The following is a 20,168-nucleotide window of genomic DNA, read 5'->3' as shown; positions in this document are numbered from 1 at the left end:
TTACAAAATTTGTGCTAAAATCCTCCCAGCAGCCCTTATAGATTACACCCAGACACAAATTCCATGGGTTGAAGTCATGATTACAGGGAATTCATGGCAGAGGGTGTCTTAAATTCACTGAAGAGGCAACGTGCCCCAAATTCAAATGATTATTTATTATGATTTTAACTTTGCTTATTAAATGTGTACTTAACATTTTAATGTTTATCATGTGTGTAAATAAGTGACTTCAGAGTTAATGGATTCTTAGGCAAGAACGATGCTATTTAAAAATTAGCTGAAACTAAGGTGAGCTCAAGGGGTTTGTAAAGTCAGCGTAAGAACTTTAATTTGCAATAAAAAATTCAAATGAGGGATTAAGAAGTACTCAGACATTTTATATCTAGGCAGGCTCATGCGTCAGCAAAATTTTCAGAAAATTATTTTGTGTTACCAGTTCATTACAAAAATATTAAAATATAACTCACTTTTCCATCCTTAGATGTGCCTGCAACTTGTCCTGTGGCTATCGTGATCCTATCAGGATGAACTGCAAGGCTAAAAAGAGATATTTAAAAAACATCTACCCTTTAAAGGTAAGCTTCACTCTTCCCTTGATCAAATATAATCTGGTTAAAAATGTAAAAGTAAGATATACACAGTGCCTGACTTCTTACAGTCATGATAAATTCTCTAAGCACCTCATTTCATTTCATCTTAATTCCTTTATCTATAGAGAATTTTCAAATTCAAAGAAAAAGCACCCTCTGCTTGGGAAATACCATTTCAATCTCAGAACCACTTCATTACTATACAATCTTTATTAAGAAGTCATTTGAGTATTATCAAATAGCAAAAGCATCATCTTTTTCCAACAGCATTTTAATAACTGACCAGGGAGTCAGGATAAATAGAAATACATAAATCCATCTATTCATCCATCATCTTTTCCACATACATAAAATCGCTACCAAAGGTATAAATGAATTATAGGAATAGCAGACCCAGACATACACATGAGGCAAAACATTTTTATTAAAAAATAAAGACCCAAATTAGAAGCCGTTAGCACGAGAAGGCCTCCAGATAGGGGTCTGTTAGAGCTATTTGTTTAGGTAACATGGTTGGTTAAGATGATGTGTTATAAGGATAGAAAACTAAAAAGGTGTCTTAGAGAGTAGGCTACCCAGAACACAAAGAAGAGTTTTCCCCAAAGATCCTCTTTTCTCAGATCCCTTTCTTTCTCTTTAGTTACATCCCATCACTGAACCCTTTCTGCCAATGCTCTTCCCACAGGTGTCAGAGGAATCCCAGTTTTGAGGACTCACCACTTCACGTCATCATTATGGCCCGTGTAATGCCTCTGAAGCTGCTCCTCCACACTGTACAGCACGACCACGGATGCGATGAAATACACAGTCTCGCCCGTTGGAAGCAAGTACAGGTTGTTACGACAGTCTCGACCCCTGTACCCATAGCTTCGTGTACGTCAAGACAAAATAAAAAATATGTTTTTCAAAAGTAAAAAATAAAGTAAAATAAAATAAAAACCCAACTCTTTCACGTGCTCTATTTTCTTGTCTTTCATTTTTTTCTTCTTGGAAGCTCGTTCACGTTCCCAAATCTCATACCGTGAAGGCTCCAGCAGCTTTATTTCAAGAACGCTAGTCATACGGCTGACTCAGATTTTTGTGGCTTAGATTTTGTGGGAGCTTTTTCGTTTTCTTTTTTGTAAAGGGTATTATACCTGTGCTACATGTCCATTTAATATAAGCCATATACTGTATTTCCTTCATTTAGTACTGGGTTCATCCTCATGTTCCTTCTTTAATTAGTCGGTGTTAACTTGAAGTTAGGCCCCAAGGTTGGCCAAGTCCCTACTTGGCTGAGGGGGCAATGCTAGTCTTTCCTTCCAGGGTACCCCTCTTTCTTTCTTTGGGTTTAAAAACTTTGTGCCAGCACGGTTTAGTTACATGATTTTCTACAGCTGAATTTCGATAAAAGCATTCATCGACTGATTACTTCGTGTTAAGGCTTAATCAATGAATAAAGGATACACCCATTCCAGCTTAAGTCTCTTCGTTGGTAGTTCTACTTTTGCTTCCAAACTGTAAGAATCCACTTGATCTTTGGGCATGTGCATGGTAACAGGGCGTCCACGAAGAAACATTTTTACATATCCTTCTTCTATGAAAAGAACAAAGAGGTCAGTAGGATACCTCAGTGCCCCAGCGTACCTGAGAAAAGGTTATATTTTCTCTAGCCTTTCAATGGGAAAGCGGAAACTTTGCCCTTTATGTCATTCCTGGTTAAAGTCCTAGGGAAAACTACCTAAAACACAAACGGTTTGAAACAAAATTTGTCATCTTGTTTGCCTTTGACATTCTGCTTACTTAAGTAATGTAAGAAATTGTAAAAGGCAGGAAAGAACTGGATTCCAACAATTATTTTCCATGAGAGATTTTAGTGCTTACGTTTCATCATCAGGAGGGGGAAAAATGCCACCCCCCAAAAAAAATTACAACTAACACAAGAAATCCACTTAAATTCTTTATTGAGTTCAACGTATATACAATTTCAGTATCAAAATTCATAAAATATCTTTCAATATTTAAATTGGTGCGTTATAGCGTAATGTAAAAATGTGTCTTTATGTATCTTTTACACTGGACACTTCTTTCAAGTGTAAAGAACACAAAATCAGCAGGAGTACATGCTAGGATGCATGCAAGAGGAAAATGCTCAAAGAAAAGCTAGAAATAGAAAACCAGAGAACAAAAGACCCATTAGAGAGAGAAACTGGGAAATGAACCTTTCTTAAACAAACACTTTTAATAACAAAATAACTTATGGTGTTTTGATAAATTATAGGGATGAAAGTAAAACCCAATAACATATTGACAAGGGACCGCTCCTGGACTTCTAAAAAGTAAACGACTTCGGGTTTTCTGGCTACAGTTTTCAGGATATAATGAGACCAAAGAAAACGTCTTGTGAGCTCTTGATGAATTCTGTTCTAATTCAGAACTCACTGCATTCTGATGCTTCACTGCAGATCAAAGGACTGGGTCTTAATGGCATTTAAATTGGGCAGTTGGTACCACGGATATCTGTACATCACTCGACAGAAAAATCCTCCGCAGAGAGGAAATTGCTGAGGAAGTCATAAAGTAATTATAGTGTCGTAAGTACCACATTACAAACTAATTTACAAATTAGTTTTGTAAGTCTTATTCCTAAGGATTTGCAAACAATGCCACATGCAACACTGCCTGGAAGTTGAGAGGCCGTCCCACTTTCATGTTATGGTGTGCGTAAAATTCAGGTCATAAATGCATGCATGTGATACACTCTTCACTCCTGCATACAGCGTGCTAGTTGCTCTGTTCTGTGATCCGCCTCCCCAGCTCCGCCGGGACTAGCCCATCTGAGGCCCACAGCACTGCAGGCTTTCTTATCGACCCCCCTCACCGCCCCCCCAGGTCATCTTAGATACTGCTGCCAAACCTGTCAAGGCCCACAATGGATTCAGAATCCTTCTTCCACTCTCTTACCTGCTGGACCCAAAGCTCTAACTGCCCTGCCCCGCTATTCCCATGCATGACCTCACTGGCCACAGCTACCCCCCACCCCGTGGAACCTTCTCTCTCTCTGCCACCTGCACACCAGTCCGTGCCTCTACCCATGCTCGCCTCAGCTGACCTCTTCCCTTCCTTAATCCCTCACCCAAGTCTCAGCTCATCAGACAGTGTGGCTACCTCAACTGCAGACCCTAAAAGCACCCAGCAGACCGACAGAACGGGGACAAGGAGGGGTGGGTGTGACAGCTTAAGTGACAAGCGATTCCGTTAATTCTCTTTGTAAGGGGAATCACGGAATGCAGATTCAGAATAAAGGGAATATAATGCCATCCCACAGCACACACAAGAAGCCTAGTATGGCTGTATATGATCAACGTAAGTGAAACATCTACTTGAGTATATGGTTGTTATGTGCTGGTAAAGTCCTTACGATGGAGGTTTGCTCACTGGGCAGTTCTACATCACTGGACGGGGTGAAAAAGCGCTGGAGTTAGCCTTGGCACTGTTTTGTACTGGTAAGTCAGACATTCTACAACTAAAATAAAAAACGCAGCAAGGGAAAGCAATGTTGTTTTTTGGGGTTTTTTTGGTTTTTGGGGGGTTTTTTTCAGGCATATTAGGATAAGAGCACACACCCACCAAACCCAAAGGTGCTAGAGGGAGCGGCCAGCAGCAGTGCAGGTTTCAAACAGTGGGGCATCCAGGGGTTGCCCTATAGCTCTCTTAAGGTGCATACAGATTTTCAAAAGAGTTCCTATAATCAGCCAATAATCAATCAAGATCCAATTTATAGCTACTCATTAAAACCCACCCAAGTAAATGCTCAGGAATGCTTTTAACTTCCAACGAAATCAAAGTAAGTGGTTTGCATCACAAAAACATTTTCATACAAGGAGACTATCTGTTGGCCTGTATGAAAAGAGTTTCTGCAGCCTGGGTCACAGCTTTGCTCAGAGAGCTATGAGGTTTCAGAAATGCCGCCTACCTTTGCAGTGTGTCACCCGGCGTTTCCCTTGTGATTTCGGAGACAGAGACAGAAGTGCTGGGTAAAGAGACGATGGGGCACTGCAAGAGTGACTGGCCTGCCCGGGAGCACTCCCGAGCCCTCAGGCCGAGAGGCTCCCGGCCCCCTGCTAGAAAAACCTGGACACATTTCGGGGATTCTGACAAGTGCACTCCAGACCTAGCTCTGCAGGCTTAGGGCGATTACATTTTCAGTGAGTAATTTCATGCTTCTTGGAAACGAAATGAATACTGAAGCACATGCGGATAAATAGGAAAGTCCGACTTTCATGTTTCAATTGTGCACTTAAGGGGAACAAAAACCTTTGGAAAATTAAATGAATTTATTTAACTCGTTGCACACTTGTCAATGATTTTGCGTTTTTAAACACACTTTCAAATAAGGTTACTATTCTCAAAATAGCAGCTCCCTTATTATAAAATGTGTTAGAAAAGACATATAGAAAGATATATATGAACTATTAGTTTGCAGTTTAGGAAATCAAAGGCAGAAAAAGAAAAAAAAAGTTGCTTTTAGACAAAGTTATAACTGGATGCATCAGAAACTTTCCCCTCCAGAGAAATGTAAATGTTGATGATGGGGGGGGAGCCCCATTAGTAAGGAAGAGATAACAAAGGCAACAGGAGTCTTCTAACCTAGAACTTTTGTTTCAGTATAATGGCATCTCACTCTTCCTCCTTATTGATGTATCTTGAATCGGTTTAAAGGGGGTGAGTAAAGGGTTTAGTCTTTATGACCATTTTCTGGGTGGTCTCTGTATGACGTGAGCCATCAGACCCCCAGGTACAGGCTGACAGTGAGCGCTCAGCCCCCAGTCCTGCCACACGGACCCCCATGTTCTGCCCATCCCAGCTGCCCCTGAATAACTACTTCTTATCGCCCCTCAAGTCCTGAGGTGACTGAGGGGCGCCCGCACCAACATTCAATCAGCCTTACCTGCGCTGAAGACCGGCTCCTTGGGTTTGCTGTGGAGATAAAACCAAACCAGTTTGTAAAGGGAGGCTGGGGGTGGTGGTTAGTCTCATTCACAGAAGACCCCACACCCCACTAGCTGCCGCAGTTTGTCACACGGATGCTGTTAAAAAGAAAAACAAAACCATGTAACTGCAAAGAGGAGGAACGTAAGCAAAGGTGTCCAAAACCAGGTGCCAGAGACGACAATCCCGACTTTGTCACCAAAGATGTGCTTTTTATGAGAGCAGATAAAGGTTTGGAGACGGAAAACATGTGGTTCATCACGACGGGAACAGCCCTGCCTAAATGTGTAGAAAGGTTTGTTTTCCTTCTCCACGCTCTTCTGGCAGATTATCTGAAGAACTTACTTAAAACTAGCAAACTCCTGTCACAGGGGCTTTGGGGAGAGAGCTTTTAGCGCCCAGCTCCCAGCAGGGATGGGTACGGGGTGGGCGGGGGGAAGATGAAGGGGTGGGAGAAAGGAGGGAAGAATAAGGAATGTCAGGGTGTGGCCACATCCTGGGACATGTGGGGATCCCCACTGTGGGCCTTGGCCAGGCCGAGACCCCCCCATGACTGCACCTGGGAAACCAGAACCCCACCGTGTTCAAGTTCACACCACCAGGGACTGAGGTCATCCCTAGGGGCAATCCTCCCACAGGAAGAGCCTGCATGGGGAGTCCCCCCAAGTGCAGGAGGGCACAGCCCTCCCCGTGACAACCTGACAGCCGCCTGTGGGAAGACTGTCACCTCGTGCCAGACAAGGGAAGGGACTCCCAAGCACGGCAGGAAGTGCGTCCCGTTCAAACACAGAGCCAGTGCTTGAAGCCAAGCCTGTGAGACTCCGACGTCCATGCCGTCTTCCAAGGTACCCCCACCCCACCAGAGTACCAACCACTTTAAGATGTGGAAAAGACACAGTAAATAAACGAAACCCGCCCCAACGAGGGCTGGGAGAACTGTCAGCCTGCAGAGGCGCCTACATTTTTTGTGCATACATGCTGAAAAACACATACTGGAGCAGATACGGTCCTAATGTTACTTTTCTCCTTCATTTTAAACTTGAAATACATTGAGAAACACCACCAGTAAAAACTACCTCTAATCCCATGATGTAATAAATGATATTATTTATTAACGGCCTTGATTTTCAGATAATTTTATGAGTAGATGGCGGGAAACTCTTTACTGATGCTTTAAGAGTGGTTTACTCTGTTTCAAGTAGGTGGATCTGCTATGGGCTGAGATTTCTGCATGCGAACCGCTGGTCACTGAAAATAGTACTCTGCAGGCCCCGCACACCTTTTAACACAAAAGCCTAACTTCCATCAGCCCTGAAGGCCCACAGCAACCTCTGTGGACCCCGACATTTTTCCGATCTCATCCTCCTGTCTCTCCCCTCAGTCACAGACTTCCAGACACTCTGTCCCTGCTGTCCCGAGACTGGGCCAGCAGCTCCCAAGCCCGGTGTGGACCCCAGCTTCCCACCGCCCTGGAGAGCGCACGGCCGGGCGTGTACTCAGAGGCACCCAGAGAGGCCTTCTTCGATGCTCCACTCTGCGGCCTCCTCGGTCCTGCTCACCACGGCCCGCCTGGCTTTATCTGTATTAATCTCTCTCCCCAGAAGCGCAGGAGGGCAGAGATCTTTGTTCACGACCGCGTCCCGGGGCCTGTAACAGTCTTCAGCTGCTGCCTGGAAGCTGGTAAGGTCTGGAGCCCTCCCTGCCTCTGATCCCAGCTGGCCCCGTGGGTGTGCGTCTGGCCAGGGGGCTGGGGGCTGTCCCAGCGGCCCTGCTGCCCCCCACCTACCCCAAGGTAGCCGGTACTTCCTGGCGCCTGGCACCTCTCGCTGTCCTCCCGGTCAGTCCTCAGCCTTTACTGCGCCATCACGGCATGTAGCCCCTCCAGGGCCCCCTCTCAGCATCTTCGTCCCTCCTTCGGGGTGGGACCCACACAAGGCCCGGTGTGGAGCATCCCTCCCGGTCCGTAGGCTGGGCCCTTGGCAGGTGCCATGCCTGGGCTCAGAAAGGGTGTCTTCAGAACTCCTGTCCTGCTCCCAGGCTCTGTCACAAGCTCACCGAAGGTCTGTGGAAAAGGGGTGCGTGTGTGTGAAGGTTCCCCTTGTGCCTGGGGCTCCCGAGAGTTCTACACCACTCGGCCTCTCAGGATTCTACAAGCTGTCAGCTCCTTTCTTCTTACAACCATTCCTCCTCTTCCTGCAGCTCTGCCAAAGATCACGGTGGCCAGGGCAGTCCCTCCTAAGAGGAGCTTGTCACTTTTGGGGCTGGAGTTCGTCATATCACTCGGTGACCTCGGCTCCACGGTGGGCTCACCTGGCTTGTTCTCGTCGTTGGCGGGAGTGACACTCTTGTGATTTTCTAAGCAGAAGCGTAAGTCTTAACTGCAACTTTTATATCTTATTAGATTCATAGGCAGGGCAAGGACACAAGAGGAGAAGCTAAAACAGAAGACTACAAAGCAAACCTACTGGTTAGGTAAGCCAGGCGGGGAATCAGAAGACAGGAATGTTATTTTTCCATCATGACTTTGATCACAAAAGCAGAAAGATGCCAAGTCCATGAAACAGACATAAGCAATCTGGAACCCTCCCTAGAGATAGAAGAGAGCAATTACAGATTATGTTCCTCTTAGAAAGAGAACATCCATAGGGGAATCTGAACTTCAAATATAGGGAAGCCAGTGGAATTCTGATGTTGAAGCACCATAAGAAGATGGATGAAAGATCCGTTAAAAGACCAGAAAAAGGTAGCTGAGTGTTAACAGCTAAAGGTCACTGAGAGGTACCAGGTACTGAAGTTCTCATAGTTCTTTACACCTTGCTCTAAACTATGCATTACCTTTCGGGTATACAGGTATTGTATTTAGAAAACATACTATCGCTAGGCTTCGTTATTTTAGAAAGTTCAATTTTTATAGAAAAATATACTATACTTACTTTAGAACCCACGATTCCTGCCCACATACCACCCTCCTGAAAGGCAAAAAGCCTGGGAAAAGGTACTATTCCAACTCACACATGCACGTCTTATAAATACAAACCTATAAAATGACAATAAATCTTCCCAACTATTGATAGAAGGGCAAACCCACAGAACATGTGATGACGATGATCCAAAGTTAAAGATGCTGTGGCCCCAGGTCAAAATCAGTTAATGGCAGCCGTGCGCCAATCACCTGTCCGATCTTGAACTCGCCATCGATAGAGCTGAGAGTGGGCCCTTCAGACCCAGCACGCTGGAAACACGCTCGGGCTGTGAACTCACTTGGAACGGGAGATGACTGCCTCTCAAGGTGTGGTGTAATTTGTCCCTGGGCACCCATTCCTTAAATGGGCTAAATGGAAAACTGAAGTGGGGGACTTGGCACTGCCTCTGCCACCAGGGTGTGGTTCCTGGGGGCGGGGGGGGGGAGAGTGAATAAACTCTGGGACCAGAATGAGGCTCCATCCATCCCTATCCGAGTCTGGAGTCAGTGCAGATGTTCCCCACCCTGAAGCCCAGGACTGAAGTAAGTCCAGAGGAGAGAAAGGATTTCCCTTCTGGCAAGCAAACGCTCATCTCTTGGCTATTCCGGCCTCAGGCTGCTGGGCCCAATATCTCCAAAATGAACCATGGTGCAATCCAGTGCGGGTCTTTTTACTGCTCTGTTTTTGGCAGGAGGGAGATTTGCTGAAAGAGCTTGGCTGTACACTCCCTAAAGCTGGAAGGTTCGGGAGACTCTCCTAAGGACTCTTCTAACAAGAAGCAGTACCTGGGGGTCACGGAGGACGCGAGGAAGCCTGGAGCCTTCACCAGACCAGTAGCTGGATCTAGAGGCAGCAGGAGGAAACCAGACAGTTGGCCCAAAGAAAAACTCCCACCCGGAGCTGTGAGCTCACACCACAAAGCAGCTATAATCACCTAAGTCACATGTTATCCCCGAAAACGTTCACTGTGGACTCTGGTTGCCGGGACTGTCAGAAGCGGCTGTTTCCCCTTCATCTGATATCATTCAGATGACTCACTGTGGGCTGGGTGTTTGTAAGGGGGAGAGTCCAGCCAAGAACTTGTTCAGACTCAGATGCAACGAGTATTCCCTGCACTGCTCCTCTGCAGTGGGATCCGCGCTTAGCACGTTCGTATCTGTTACTAATTTACCCCAAGGTCCTGAAAGCTGGTCTCCGACACATGGGTGACGCATGTAACAGGGAGCTCTGGAGACGGGAATTAGGGCAGACTGACAGTGGCCAAATGCTTCCGAGCAGAGATACTTGCTTTACAAAATGATTAATAAGGTCTGATCGAGGAGGAGACCGTTCCAAAGTCAAACATGTTTTTTCCCTGCAACTTATTCATCTACAAAAACGGTACCTCTCGGCATACATACCGTGACTCCTGAAAATGACTTCACTTGATGAAATGTGATCCCTGCTGGGAGTCAGGATACTCTGCTATGTAAATAATGATTCTTTTTATAAATTGCCCTTAAGTAAGCAGCTGTTAACTACAAGTAGGGTCATTCAGGAACCATCTATTTAAAATATTTAGGGCTTCCCTGGTGGCGCAGTGGTTGAGAGTCCGCCTGCCGATGCAGGGGACACGGGTTCGTGCCCCGGTCTGGGAAGATCCCACATGCCGCGGAGCGGCTGGGCCCGTGAGCCATGGCCGCTGAGCCTGCGCGTCCGGAGCCTGTCCTCCGCAACAGGAGAGGCCACAACAGTGAGAGGCCCGCGTAACGCATAAAAAAAAAAAAAAAAAAAAAAAATATTTAGAAGTTGCTACTGGGGACAAAAACTACTGCTTCATAGACATTTCCAACCAATGCTTCCAGCTTAACGTGGCAGAAGGAGCACAGGGTTTTTTGTTTTTTGGTTGCACTGGGTCTTAGTTGAGGCTCGCGGGCTCCTTAATTGCAGCACGTGGGCTCCTTAGTTGCAGCAGGCGGGCTCCTTAGTTGCGGCTCCAGGCCTCCTTAGTTGCAGCAGGCGGGCTCCTTAGTTGTGGCATGTGAACTCTTAGTTGCAGCATGTGGGATCTAGTTCCCTGACCAGGGATCAAACCCAGGCCCCCTGCGCTGGAAGCGCGGAGCCTTACCCACTGCACCACCAGGGAAGTCCCAGGAGCACAGATTTTGAAGGCAGTTGGATTCATGTTTTATTTGGGCAAATCATTTTACCTCCACAAACTTTAGATTCTTTCATCTACAAAAATGGGACTAAAACCACTGTGAGGCACAGGGTACCGGCAGGATCGTATATAACATGTGACTGTGGGGCCTTTAGGGACTTTCCACCCCCTCACTTGTTCCCGTAAACCAATTCTTCTCCCTATCGTGCGCCACTCCTTCTCCCTATCGAAACCAATTCTTCTCCCTATCGTGCGCCACTCCTTCTCCCTATCGAAACCAATTCTTGGAGTTTTTCAGTTGACGGGGACTTGCCAGACAGCGGGTAATTTTCCAGTTGCCCGTAACAGGTATACGCCCTAACCGCCACAATGAACAGACAACTATAACGGCCAGAAGGTGGGACAAAAGTTCCTAAGCCAATGAATTCAAAAGTCACCACATTTACCCAATCATTGTGAGAATATACCCGCCCTATGAGTAAATAAACCTATAAAAAGTATGTGATTCCGCTTTTAGGGGTTCCCCATCGGCCTCCTGCGTGAGGTTCAGGGAACCCCGGTGCATCGGCTCCTAATAAACCTCTTGCGTGTTGCAGCGGCTCTCGACTCTTGGCGGTTCTTGGGCGAGTTGGAATCCCTCGTAGACCGTTTGGGTCTAACATTTGGGGGCTCGTCCGGGATCCCCACTCGCCCCCGGGTCACAAGAACATTGGGAGTCGGAGGTATCAGGTAGGCTCGAGCCCAATTGTCTGTTTGTTTGTCGTTTGTTTGTTGCCAGCCGCCATTAGGAAAAAGCCGTGCGAACCGGCTTGCTGTGGAATCTGTATTGGACTCCTGGCTAGGCAGACGTGCCGAAAGCTGGTGTCCACGGGCCCCGGGGGACGCCCTGGTGGTCCATCTGGAAGGAGAAACAAATTTTGTCTCCCCTTCATCTGGTTCTGGCAGGTTATATAAGCTGCCATCTGAATTTGAGTTGGTTTCGGGTTTAAGTTCGCGGCGGCTGGTTCTGGCAGGTTATATAAGCTGCCATCTGAATTTGAGTTGGTTTCGGGTTTAAGTTCGCGGCGGCTGGTTCTGGCAGGTTATATAAGCTGCCATCTGAATTTGAGTTGGTTTCGGGTTTAAGTTCGCGGCGGCAATATCAATGTGTGTCTTTTGAAATTTTATTGTTTTTCTGTACTATTATCTTTCTTTTGACGGACGACAATGGGACAAACTATGACGACTCCTCTTTCTCTTACCCTAAGCCACTGGACCGAAGTTAGGGCTAGGGCCCACAACCTTTCGGTAGAAGTAAGGAAAGGAAAATGGCAAACGCTGTGTACCTCTGAGTGGCCTACATTTCAGACAGGGTGGCCACCCGAAGGATCTTTTTTGTTAGATAAGGTTGGGCTAGTCAAGTCTAGGGTCTTTAACACAGGACCCCACGGACACCCAGACCAGATACCATATATCTTGGTCTGGGAAGATCTAGTTCTCTCCCCGCCTCCGTGGGTCCGGCCCTTTGTTTCCTCAACAGGCACGTCTGCATGCGCTCCAGCACAATCGGAGATATTGGCCCTGAAGAAAACCCCAGACACGGAAAAGTCATCTGCTGCCCCGGACCCGCCAAAGGCGATATATCCTGACCTGCAGTCTGATTTGCTTCTTCTAGATTCCCCACCTCCTTATCCTCCGGCCCTAAATCCCATGTCGCCCCTAGGACCCCCAGCTTCACAACCCTCCGCACCAGTAGGGCCACCTGTTATGGCGGAAAGGGGGGGTCCCTCGGCGGGCACCAGAAGCCAGAGGGCTGTTTCCCCAGATTCTACTGCTTTACCCCTTAGAGAATATGGCCCCCCCGATAACCACGGGAATAGACCCCTTCAATACTGGCCCTTTTCCTCTGCAGATCTTTATAATTGGAAGATGCATAACCCTACTTTCTCTAAAAACCCACAGGCTCTTACTGCTTTAATAGAGTCTCTTGTCTTCTCCCACCAACCCACCTGGGATGATTGTCAACAGCTCCTCCAGACTCTCCTCACAACTGAGGAGAGGCAACGGGTTCTCCTGGAGGCTAAAAAGAATGTGTTAGCCGCCAATGGACAACCTACCCAGTTGCCTAACGAGATTGATGCCGGGTTTCCACTCGTCAGGCCGAATTGGGACTTTAATACCCCGGAAGGTAAGGAGCACCTGAAAATGTATCACCAGGCTCTGGTGGCGGGTCTCCATGGAGCGGCCAGGCGCCCCACGAATTTGGCTAAGGTAAGAGAGGTAACTCAGGGGCCCCAGGAATCGCCAACCGTGTTCCTAGAACGCTTAATGGAGGCTTTTAGACGATTCACTCCTTATGATCCAACCTCTGAGGAACATAAGGCCACCATAGCAATGGCCTTTATTGACCAGGCGGCCCCTGATATTAGAAAGAAGTTACGAAGGCTGGATGGCCTACAAGGTTTCTCCCTTCAGGACTTAGTAAAAGAGGCAGATAAGGTATATAATAAGAGGGAGACAGAAGAAGAAAGAGAAGAAAGAAAGCAGAAGGAACAAGAGGCTCGTGAGGTAAGATGAGATAAGAGGCAAGAAAGACATTTGAGTAAGATACTGGCCACTGTAGTCAGAGGAGGAAACAGTAGAGACAGAAATAGACAGGAAGGGCGAACAACGGATAGAAGGCGGCCATTAGACAAGGACCAATGTGCCTACTGTAAAGAAAAAGGTCATTGGGCAAGAGAATGCCCTAAAAAAAGGAACGGGGGAAGGATCACTAAGCCTTTTCATCTGTACGTGGCCGAGAATAAAGGTATTGCAAAGGGAGTACTAACTCAGAAACTGGGCCCCTGGAATCGCCCGGTTGCGTACCTATCAAAGAAATTGGATCCTGTGGCAGCAGGATGGCCCGCCTGTTTAAAAATAATCGCCGCGGTGGCCGCTTTGGTCAAAGATGCTGACAAACTGACTTTGGGGCAGAACCTAACGATAACAGCCCCCCATGCATTAGAAAGTGTAATTCGCCAGCCACCCGACAGATGGCTAACAAATGCCAGGATGACTCATTACCAAGCCCTGCTGTTAAACTCAGATCGTATTAAGTTTACCTCAGCCACAGGACTCAACCCGGCCACCTTGCTACCCGACCCTGACCTGGAAAGCACTACCGTCATCCATGATTGTCAGGAAGTACTGGCTGCAGCACACGGTAGCAGACCAGACTTGATGGATCAGCCCCTCCCCAACGCCGACGTTACCTGGTTTACTGACGGAAGCAGTTTCCTAGAGGAAGGTAAGCGTCGGGCGGGAGCTGCCGTGGTAGACGGGAAAGAGGTCATCTGGGCAGCCGCATTACCGCAAGGGACATCGGCCCAACGGGCTGAACTAATCGCCATGACTAGAGCATTGGAACTAGCAGAAAACAAAAAGGTAAACATCTATACGGACAGTAGATACGCATTTGCTACCGCCCATGTCCATGGGGCCATTTACCAACAAAGAGGGTTGCTCACCTCGGCGGGCAAAGGAATTAAAAACAAAGAAGAAATAGTGGCACTGCTAGCTGCCCTCATGCTCCCCACTAAAGTCAGCATCATTCATTGCCCCGGACACCAGAAGGACAATACCCCGGTGACAAGAGGCAACAAATTGGTAGATAGGGTGGCACGAGAAGTGGCTCTACAGGAAATCATACTAGAACTATCAGATGAGAGTCCTGGGAAACCAAATGATAGGGGAACAATTACCCCAGCCATAACTAAAGGAACATTATCTCCTCAACAAGCAAAATCCATGCTACAACAGATTCACAGATGGACACACTTGGGAACCAAAAAGATGGTGTCCCTACTACACAAGACAGGTTATGATACCCCTGGACTAACTAAATTAGCTGAGCAGATTGCACGAGAGTGCATTCCATGCCAACAGGTAAACTCCCATAAAGGAAAACTTGAGGTCGGAAAAAGGCTCAGAGGAGACCGCCCAGGAGCCTATTGGGAGGTCGACTTCACTGAAATACGCCCTGGAAGGTACGGTAACAGGCATCTTCTAGTTTTTATAGATACCTTCTCAGGATGGGTAGAAGCTTTCCCGACGAAGAAGGAGACAGCTACTGTGGTGGCCAAAAAGATCTTAGAAGAAATTTTCCCCCGGTTCGGGGCACCAAAGGTAATAGGATCAGATAATGGTCCCGCCTTCGTCGCCCAGGTAAGTCAGGGTGTGGCCAAATACCTGGGGACTGATTGGAAATTACATTGTGCCTATAGACCCCAGAGTTCAGGACAGGTAGAGAGAATGAATAGAACTCTAAAAGAGACCCTAACTAAATTGTCCATAGAGACTGGCGGTACAGATTGGACGGTGCTCCTTCCCTTAGCCCTGTTCCGGGCTAGAAATACCCCCTCCCGCTATCATCTTACTCCATTTGAAATACTATACGGGGCCCCACCTCCTCTTCTTACGCTAAGGGAGAAATTAAGTCCTGACTGCCAGAATAACACTGACTTATATGCTAGGCTGTTGGGACTCCAGTTGGTCCAAAAGGAGGTGTGTTCCCAGCTGGCAGAGGCTTACCGACCAGGAACACCAGCAGAGGCTCATCCCTTCCAAGTCGGAGATTCCGTGTACGTCCGTCGGCACCGAACCCAGACTCTAGAGCCTCGGTGGAAAGGACCATACATCGTCCTGCTCACCACCCCCACGGCTATAAAGGTAGACGGCATCGCTGCGTGGATCCACGCTTCACACGTGAAGGCCGCACCAGCATCTGCAACATCGGAATGGCGAGCCCAAAAGACCAGCAACCCGCTCAAGCTCAAGCTTCTGCGATCATCAGATTTATAACTTTAACTTTGTTACCCCTACTGACTGTGAGTAATTTTAGTCCTCACCTGCCCCAGCATTTAACCTGGCAGGTAATTTCCCAAACTGGAGATGTAATATGGTCTGTTAGCCATACTGCTGCTCCTTGGACCTGGTGGCCAGACCTTTTCCCCGATGTTTGTAAATTAGCCATAGGAGCTCCCAATTGGGACACAGCACACTCCCATGATCGTCAAAATGCCCCATCCATACCCGGTCGGGCCGGCCAATACGGCTGCCAAAACTCGGGTACGCGACAGAAACTTAGCAACCCTACCTTTTATGTATGCCCGGGATTTCATCGCCATAGGTCCCTAAATTATCAATGTGGGGGAAAGGAACATTTTTATTGTAAAAGCTGGGGGTGTGAAACCACAGGAGACACCTATTGGAAGCCCACCTCTGGCTGGGACTTTATTAAGGTGACAGCCAATTATACACACCCAACCAACCCCTTAACTTATAGGCCTGAATGTACTAAATGGTGCCATCCCCTTAAGATCTCTTTTAGTGAACCAGGAAAAAAGGATAAAAACTGGATAAATGGCCATTCATGGGGAATCAGGTTTTATAAAGAAGGATATAATGATGGATTACTAATGACCATCAAACTAAAAATTGAAACCCCTACTCCAGTTCCTATAAGCCCCAACCCTGAGATAGGGCACTCTTCGCTACCTTTGGCCCCTCCCACAGCGTTACCAGAGATAAGAAACCAAACTTCTGAGCCAAAAGGAATAACAATCAAGCCCAAGACCCCCCGGGACCGAATGCTCTCATTGGTCCAGGCGGCTTTTGAGGTTTTAAATGCCACAAACCCGGAGGCTACCAAATCATGTTGGCTTTGCTATGCTGCTCCTCCCCCTTATTATGATGCTATAGGATATAATTCTAATTATAATAATGTTAACACTCCAGATCAATGTCGATGGAAACAAGAAGGAAATAGTAAATTGACCCTGGCCTCAGTATTAGGAAACGGTACACGTGTAGGAACGCCCCCCTCGTCCCACCGACATCTTTGTGCCAATTTAAGCCTCCCACAGGGCTCAGGGTATCTCCTCCCTCCTCCGGATGGATGGTGGGCATGTAACACAGGATTGACCCCCTGCATTTCTTTAGAGGTCCTTAAAGCTTCAACCGATTTTTGTGTGTTAGTTCAGCTGGTCCCCAGACTCATTTATCATTCAGATTCATCCTTTCTAGATGAATATGAGGGCAGAGGAAGGTTTAAGAGGGAACCCATAACACTCACCCTGGCTGTACTCCTAGGACTAGGAATGGCAGCCGGGGTAGGAACGGGTACAACAGCCCTCATCCAACAACCCCACTATTATGATGCCTTAAGGCAAGCTGTAGATGTTGACCTCCGGGCATTAGAAAGTTCCATAACTCAGTTAAAAGAATCCCTCACCTCGCTTTCAGAGGTGGTAATGCAAAACAGGAGGGGATTAGATCTGCTGTTCCTTAAGGAGGGCGAACTATGTGCTGCACTAAAAGAAGAATGCTGTTTTTATATTGATCATTCTGGGGCTATTACCAAAACTATGGACAAACTTAGGGAGCGCCTGGACAAAAGACAACAGGAAAGGAAAAATCAAAAAGGATGGTTTCAATCGTGGTTTGATAAATCTCCCTGGCTTACTACTTTAGTTTCCACCTTGTTAGGGCCCCTCATTATTTTATTGTTGCTCTTAACTTTTGGACCATGCATTCTGAATCGCCTGATAGCCTTTATTAGAGAACGCATTAGTACGGTACAAGTTTTAATGCTAAGGCAACAATACCAAAACTCGCAAAAAGAAACTGAAATTCCATGATTGAAATTAGTTACAAAAAAAAAAGGGGGGAATGTGGGGCCTTTAGGGACTTTCCACCCCCTCACTTGTTCCCGTAAACCAATTCTTCTCCCTATCGTGCGCCACTCCTTCTCCCTATCGAAACCAATTCTTCTCCCTATCGTGCGCCACTCCTTCTCCCTATCGAAACCAATTCTTGGAGTTTTTCAGTTGACGGGGACTTGCCAGACAGCGGGTAATTTTCCAGTTGCCCGTAACAGGTATACGCCCTAACCGCCACAATGAACAGACAACTATAACGGCCAGAAGGTGGGACAAAAGTTCCTAAGCCAATGAATTCAAAAGTCACCACATTTACCCAATCATTGTGAGAATATACCCGCCCTATGAGTAAATAAACCTATAAAAAGTATGTGATTCCGCTTTTAGGGGTTCCCCATCGGCCTCCTGCGTGAGGTTCAGGGAACCCCGGTGCATCGGCTCCTAATAAACCTCTTGCGTGTTGCAGCGGCTCTCGACTCTTGGCGGTTCTTGGGCGAGTTGGAATCCCTCGTAGACCGTTTGGGTCTAACATGACAAAGTATCTAACACACGGTTATTAATTAATATTACTTCCCTCTTCCTCCTAATTTCACTGACAATAACCTATCAATACATGTATGTACTTTTGAGCTCTTCACCTAACAGCCTCAAAACTAAAACAAAATAAAGAATACCATACCAGCACTTATTATTATTTTTTTTTTTTTTTAATATTTATTTATTTATTTATGGCTGTGTTGGGTCTTCGTTTCTGTGTGAGGGCTTTCTCCAGTTGTGGCAAGCGGGGGCCACTCTTCATCGCGGTGCGCGGGCCTCTCACTATTGCGGCCTCTCTTGTTGCAGAGCACAGGCTCCAGACGCGCAGGCTCAGTAGCTGTGGCTCACGGGCCCAGTTGCTCCGCGGCATGTGGGATCTTCCCAGACCGGGCTCGAACCCGTGTCCCCTGCATTGGCAGGCAGATTCTCAACCACTGCGCCACCAGGGAAGCCCCAGCACTTATTATTTTAACATTTGTTAAAAACTAAATGACCCCTTGGCTTGAAGAGTGAAACGATCTTTTCATTTGAAAAAAAAAAAAAAAAGATTCATTTAAATCACCTAATTTCCAACGTTTCGGAATCCAAAATGTAGTGTTAAAATCATCTACCAATAGGTGGTGCTGTTTGCATAGTTCTTAAATGACTATGGTTTTAAAATCTAAGTACAGTATATAGGTAACATCCTTTTATTCATTCAGGGAATGTTTATTGAGCACTTACTGTGTGCCAGAACTGTGCAAAGTGCTAGGAATATAAAGAAGAAAAAATGACACAGCTCTGCCCTCCCAAAGCTTAAGGGGGCGGGGGTGGGGGGGCAGAATGTGTGGGAAGCCCCTGGGGGGTGGGGAGGGAGGAGTTACGGTTACAGATAAAGTTAATGGGCAGGAACAAAGCAATCTGGAAGGCAGCTAACTCAGACCAGGGCGCTCAGGCAGGCTTCCCAGAGAAAGGGGCATCCTGAAGGATTAGCTGGAGTTCTCCTCCTGCCAAGTTTCCAGACACATACATATGCCACTTAGGACAAGAGACAAACCTCCACTTACTAAGTGTTAAAAAGTGTAATTCATCAAGCTCTGCATTTGTTTGGTTTTGGTATCTGTTTGATTTTCTAATACTACAATAAAAAGATTTTTCTAGGGGCTTCCCTGGTGGCGCAGTGGTTGAGAGTCCGCTTGCCGATGCAGGGCACATGGGTTCGTGCCCTGGTCCGGGAAGATCCCACATGCCGCGGAGCGGCTAGGCCCGTAAGCCATGGCCGCTGAGCCTGTGTGTCCGGAGTCTGTGTTCCGCAATAGGAGAGGCCACGGCAGTGAGAGGCCCACATACCGCAAAAAAAAAAAAAAAAAGATTTTTCTACATATGCTATCTTCTTACTTTCATTTGGGTTTCTCTAATGAAGACTGAGTTTGAATATCTTTTCCTTAGTTAATTGGCTACTCGTATTTCTTTCTCAGCAAACTGTCTCTGTTCAAACCTTTTACCCACTTTCCGATTGACTTAACTGTCCTTTCCTTCGTTGGTGTGTATTGTGACCTTTGGAAATGAAAGACATTGGCCCTTTTCAGTTGTGGGTGTCATTCGTATTTGTTGAGAGGATGAGTCTTCGTGGGTTTTTCCTTCCCACTTCCCGCCAAGCCTTACGCTCTGTCCTGCACATGGTAGGTGCTCAGTGAGTCAAGCAGTGCTGGGAAAGGGTATGAGTAAGGTGAGAGAAATGTTCAGAATTTCTGATTCCTCCCTTTTCAGGTTGGGGTGAGATCAGAAACGGGAGTTGGAGAATTCTGGAATGTCCCAAAAAAGAGAGGCACTCAAGGGCTTCCCTGGTGGCGCAGCGGTTGAGAGTCCACCTGCCGATGCAGGGGATGAGGGTTCGTGCCCCGGTCCAGGAAGATCCCACATGCCGCGGAGCGGCTGGGCCCATGAGCCATGGCCGCTGAGCCTGCGCGTCCGGAGCCTGTGCTCCGCAACGGGAGAGGCCACAAGAGTGAGAGGCCCGCGTACCGCAAAAAAAAAAAAAAGAGAGGCACTCAATATTGGGGAGTGGGGTGAGCAAAGGTGTACAAACATCAGCTCCAACTCTGGGATGGAGAAGGCAAATAACAGTAGTCATACCATCTATGGAGCACCAACGTCGGCCAGCCCCACGCTACGCACACCATCTTGTTTAATCCGCACAACAGCCCTGAGAGGTAGGTATTAGTTTGTACTGGTGCTGAGGGAAACCCCAAAGAGGCTAAGTAACTAGTTCACAGTCACATAACGAAAGTGGCAGAGCTGGGATTAA

At 47.1% G+C, this 20,168-nt stretch overlaps 1 protein-coding gene across 7 annotated transcripts in view; it reads right to left on the bottom strand.

Moving 5' to 3' along the window:
• EML1 (EMAP like 1) overlaps positions 1-20,168 on the bottom strand; it is a 150,753-nt gene that overhangs the window by 37,770 nt on the left and 92,815 nt on the right. For 6 of the 7 annotated variants that reach the window (XR_004348664.1, XM_032624243.1, XM_032624245.1 and 3 more), the window contains 4 exons: positions 5,521-5,549; positions 2,037-2,166; positions 1,308-1,457; positions 468-537 (listed from right to left, as the gene is read on the bottom strand). Coding sequence is in view for 6 of the 7 variants with exons in the window: in XM_032624243.1 (XP_032480134.1) it covers positions 468-537; positions 1,308-1,457; positions 2,037-2,166; positions 5,521-5,549 (379 nt within the window). In the remaining variant the exon portion in view is untranslated. The remainder of the gene's footprint in view (positions 1-467; positions 538-1,307; positions 1,458-2,036; positions 2,167-5,520; positions 5,550-20,168) is intronic. The other variant, XM_032624246.1, reaches the window with a different exon arrangement.

This window comes from Phocoena sinus, chromosome 2, assembly GCF_008692025.1.
Source record: "Phocoena sinus isolate mPhoSin1 chromosome 2, mPhoSin1.pri, whole genome shotgun sequence".
In the NCBI taxonomy this organism is placed as follows: domain Eukaryota; kingdom Metazoa; phylum Chordata; class Mammalia; order Artiodactyla; family Phocoenidae; genus Phocoena; species Phocoena sinus.
The sequence above is the reverse complement of the archived record's forward strand: the minus strand, read 5'-3'. Positions and strand labels throughout refer to the sequence as shown.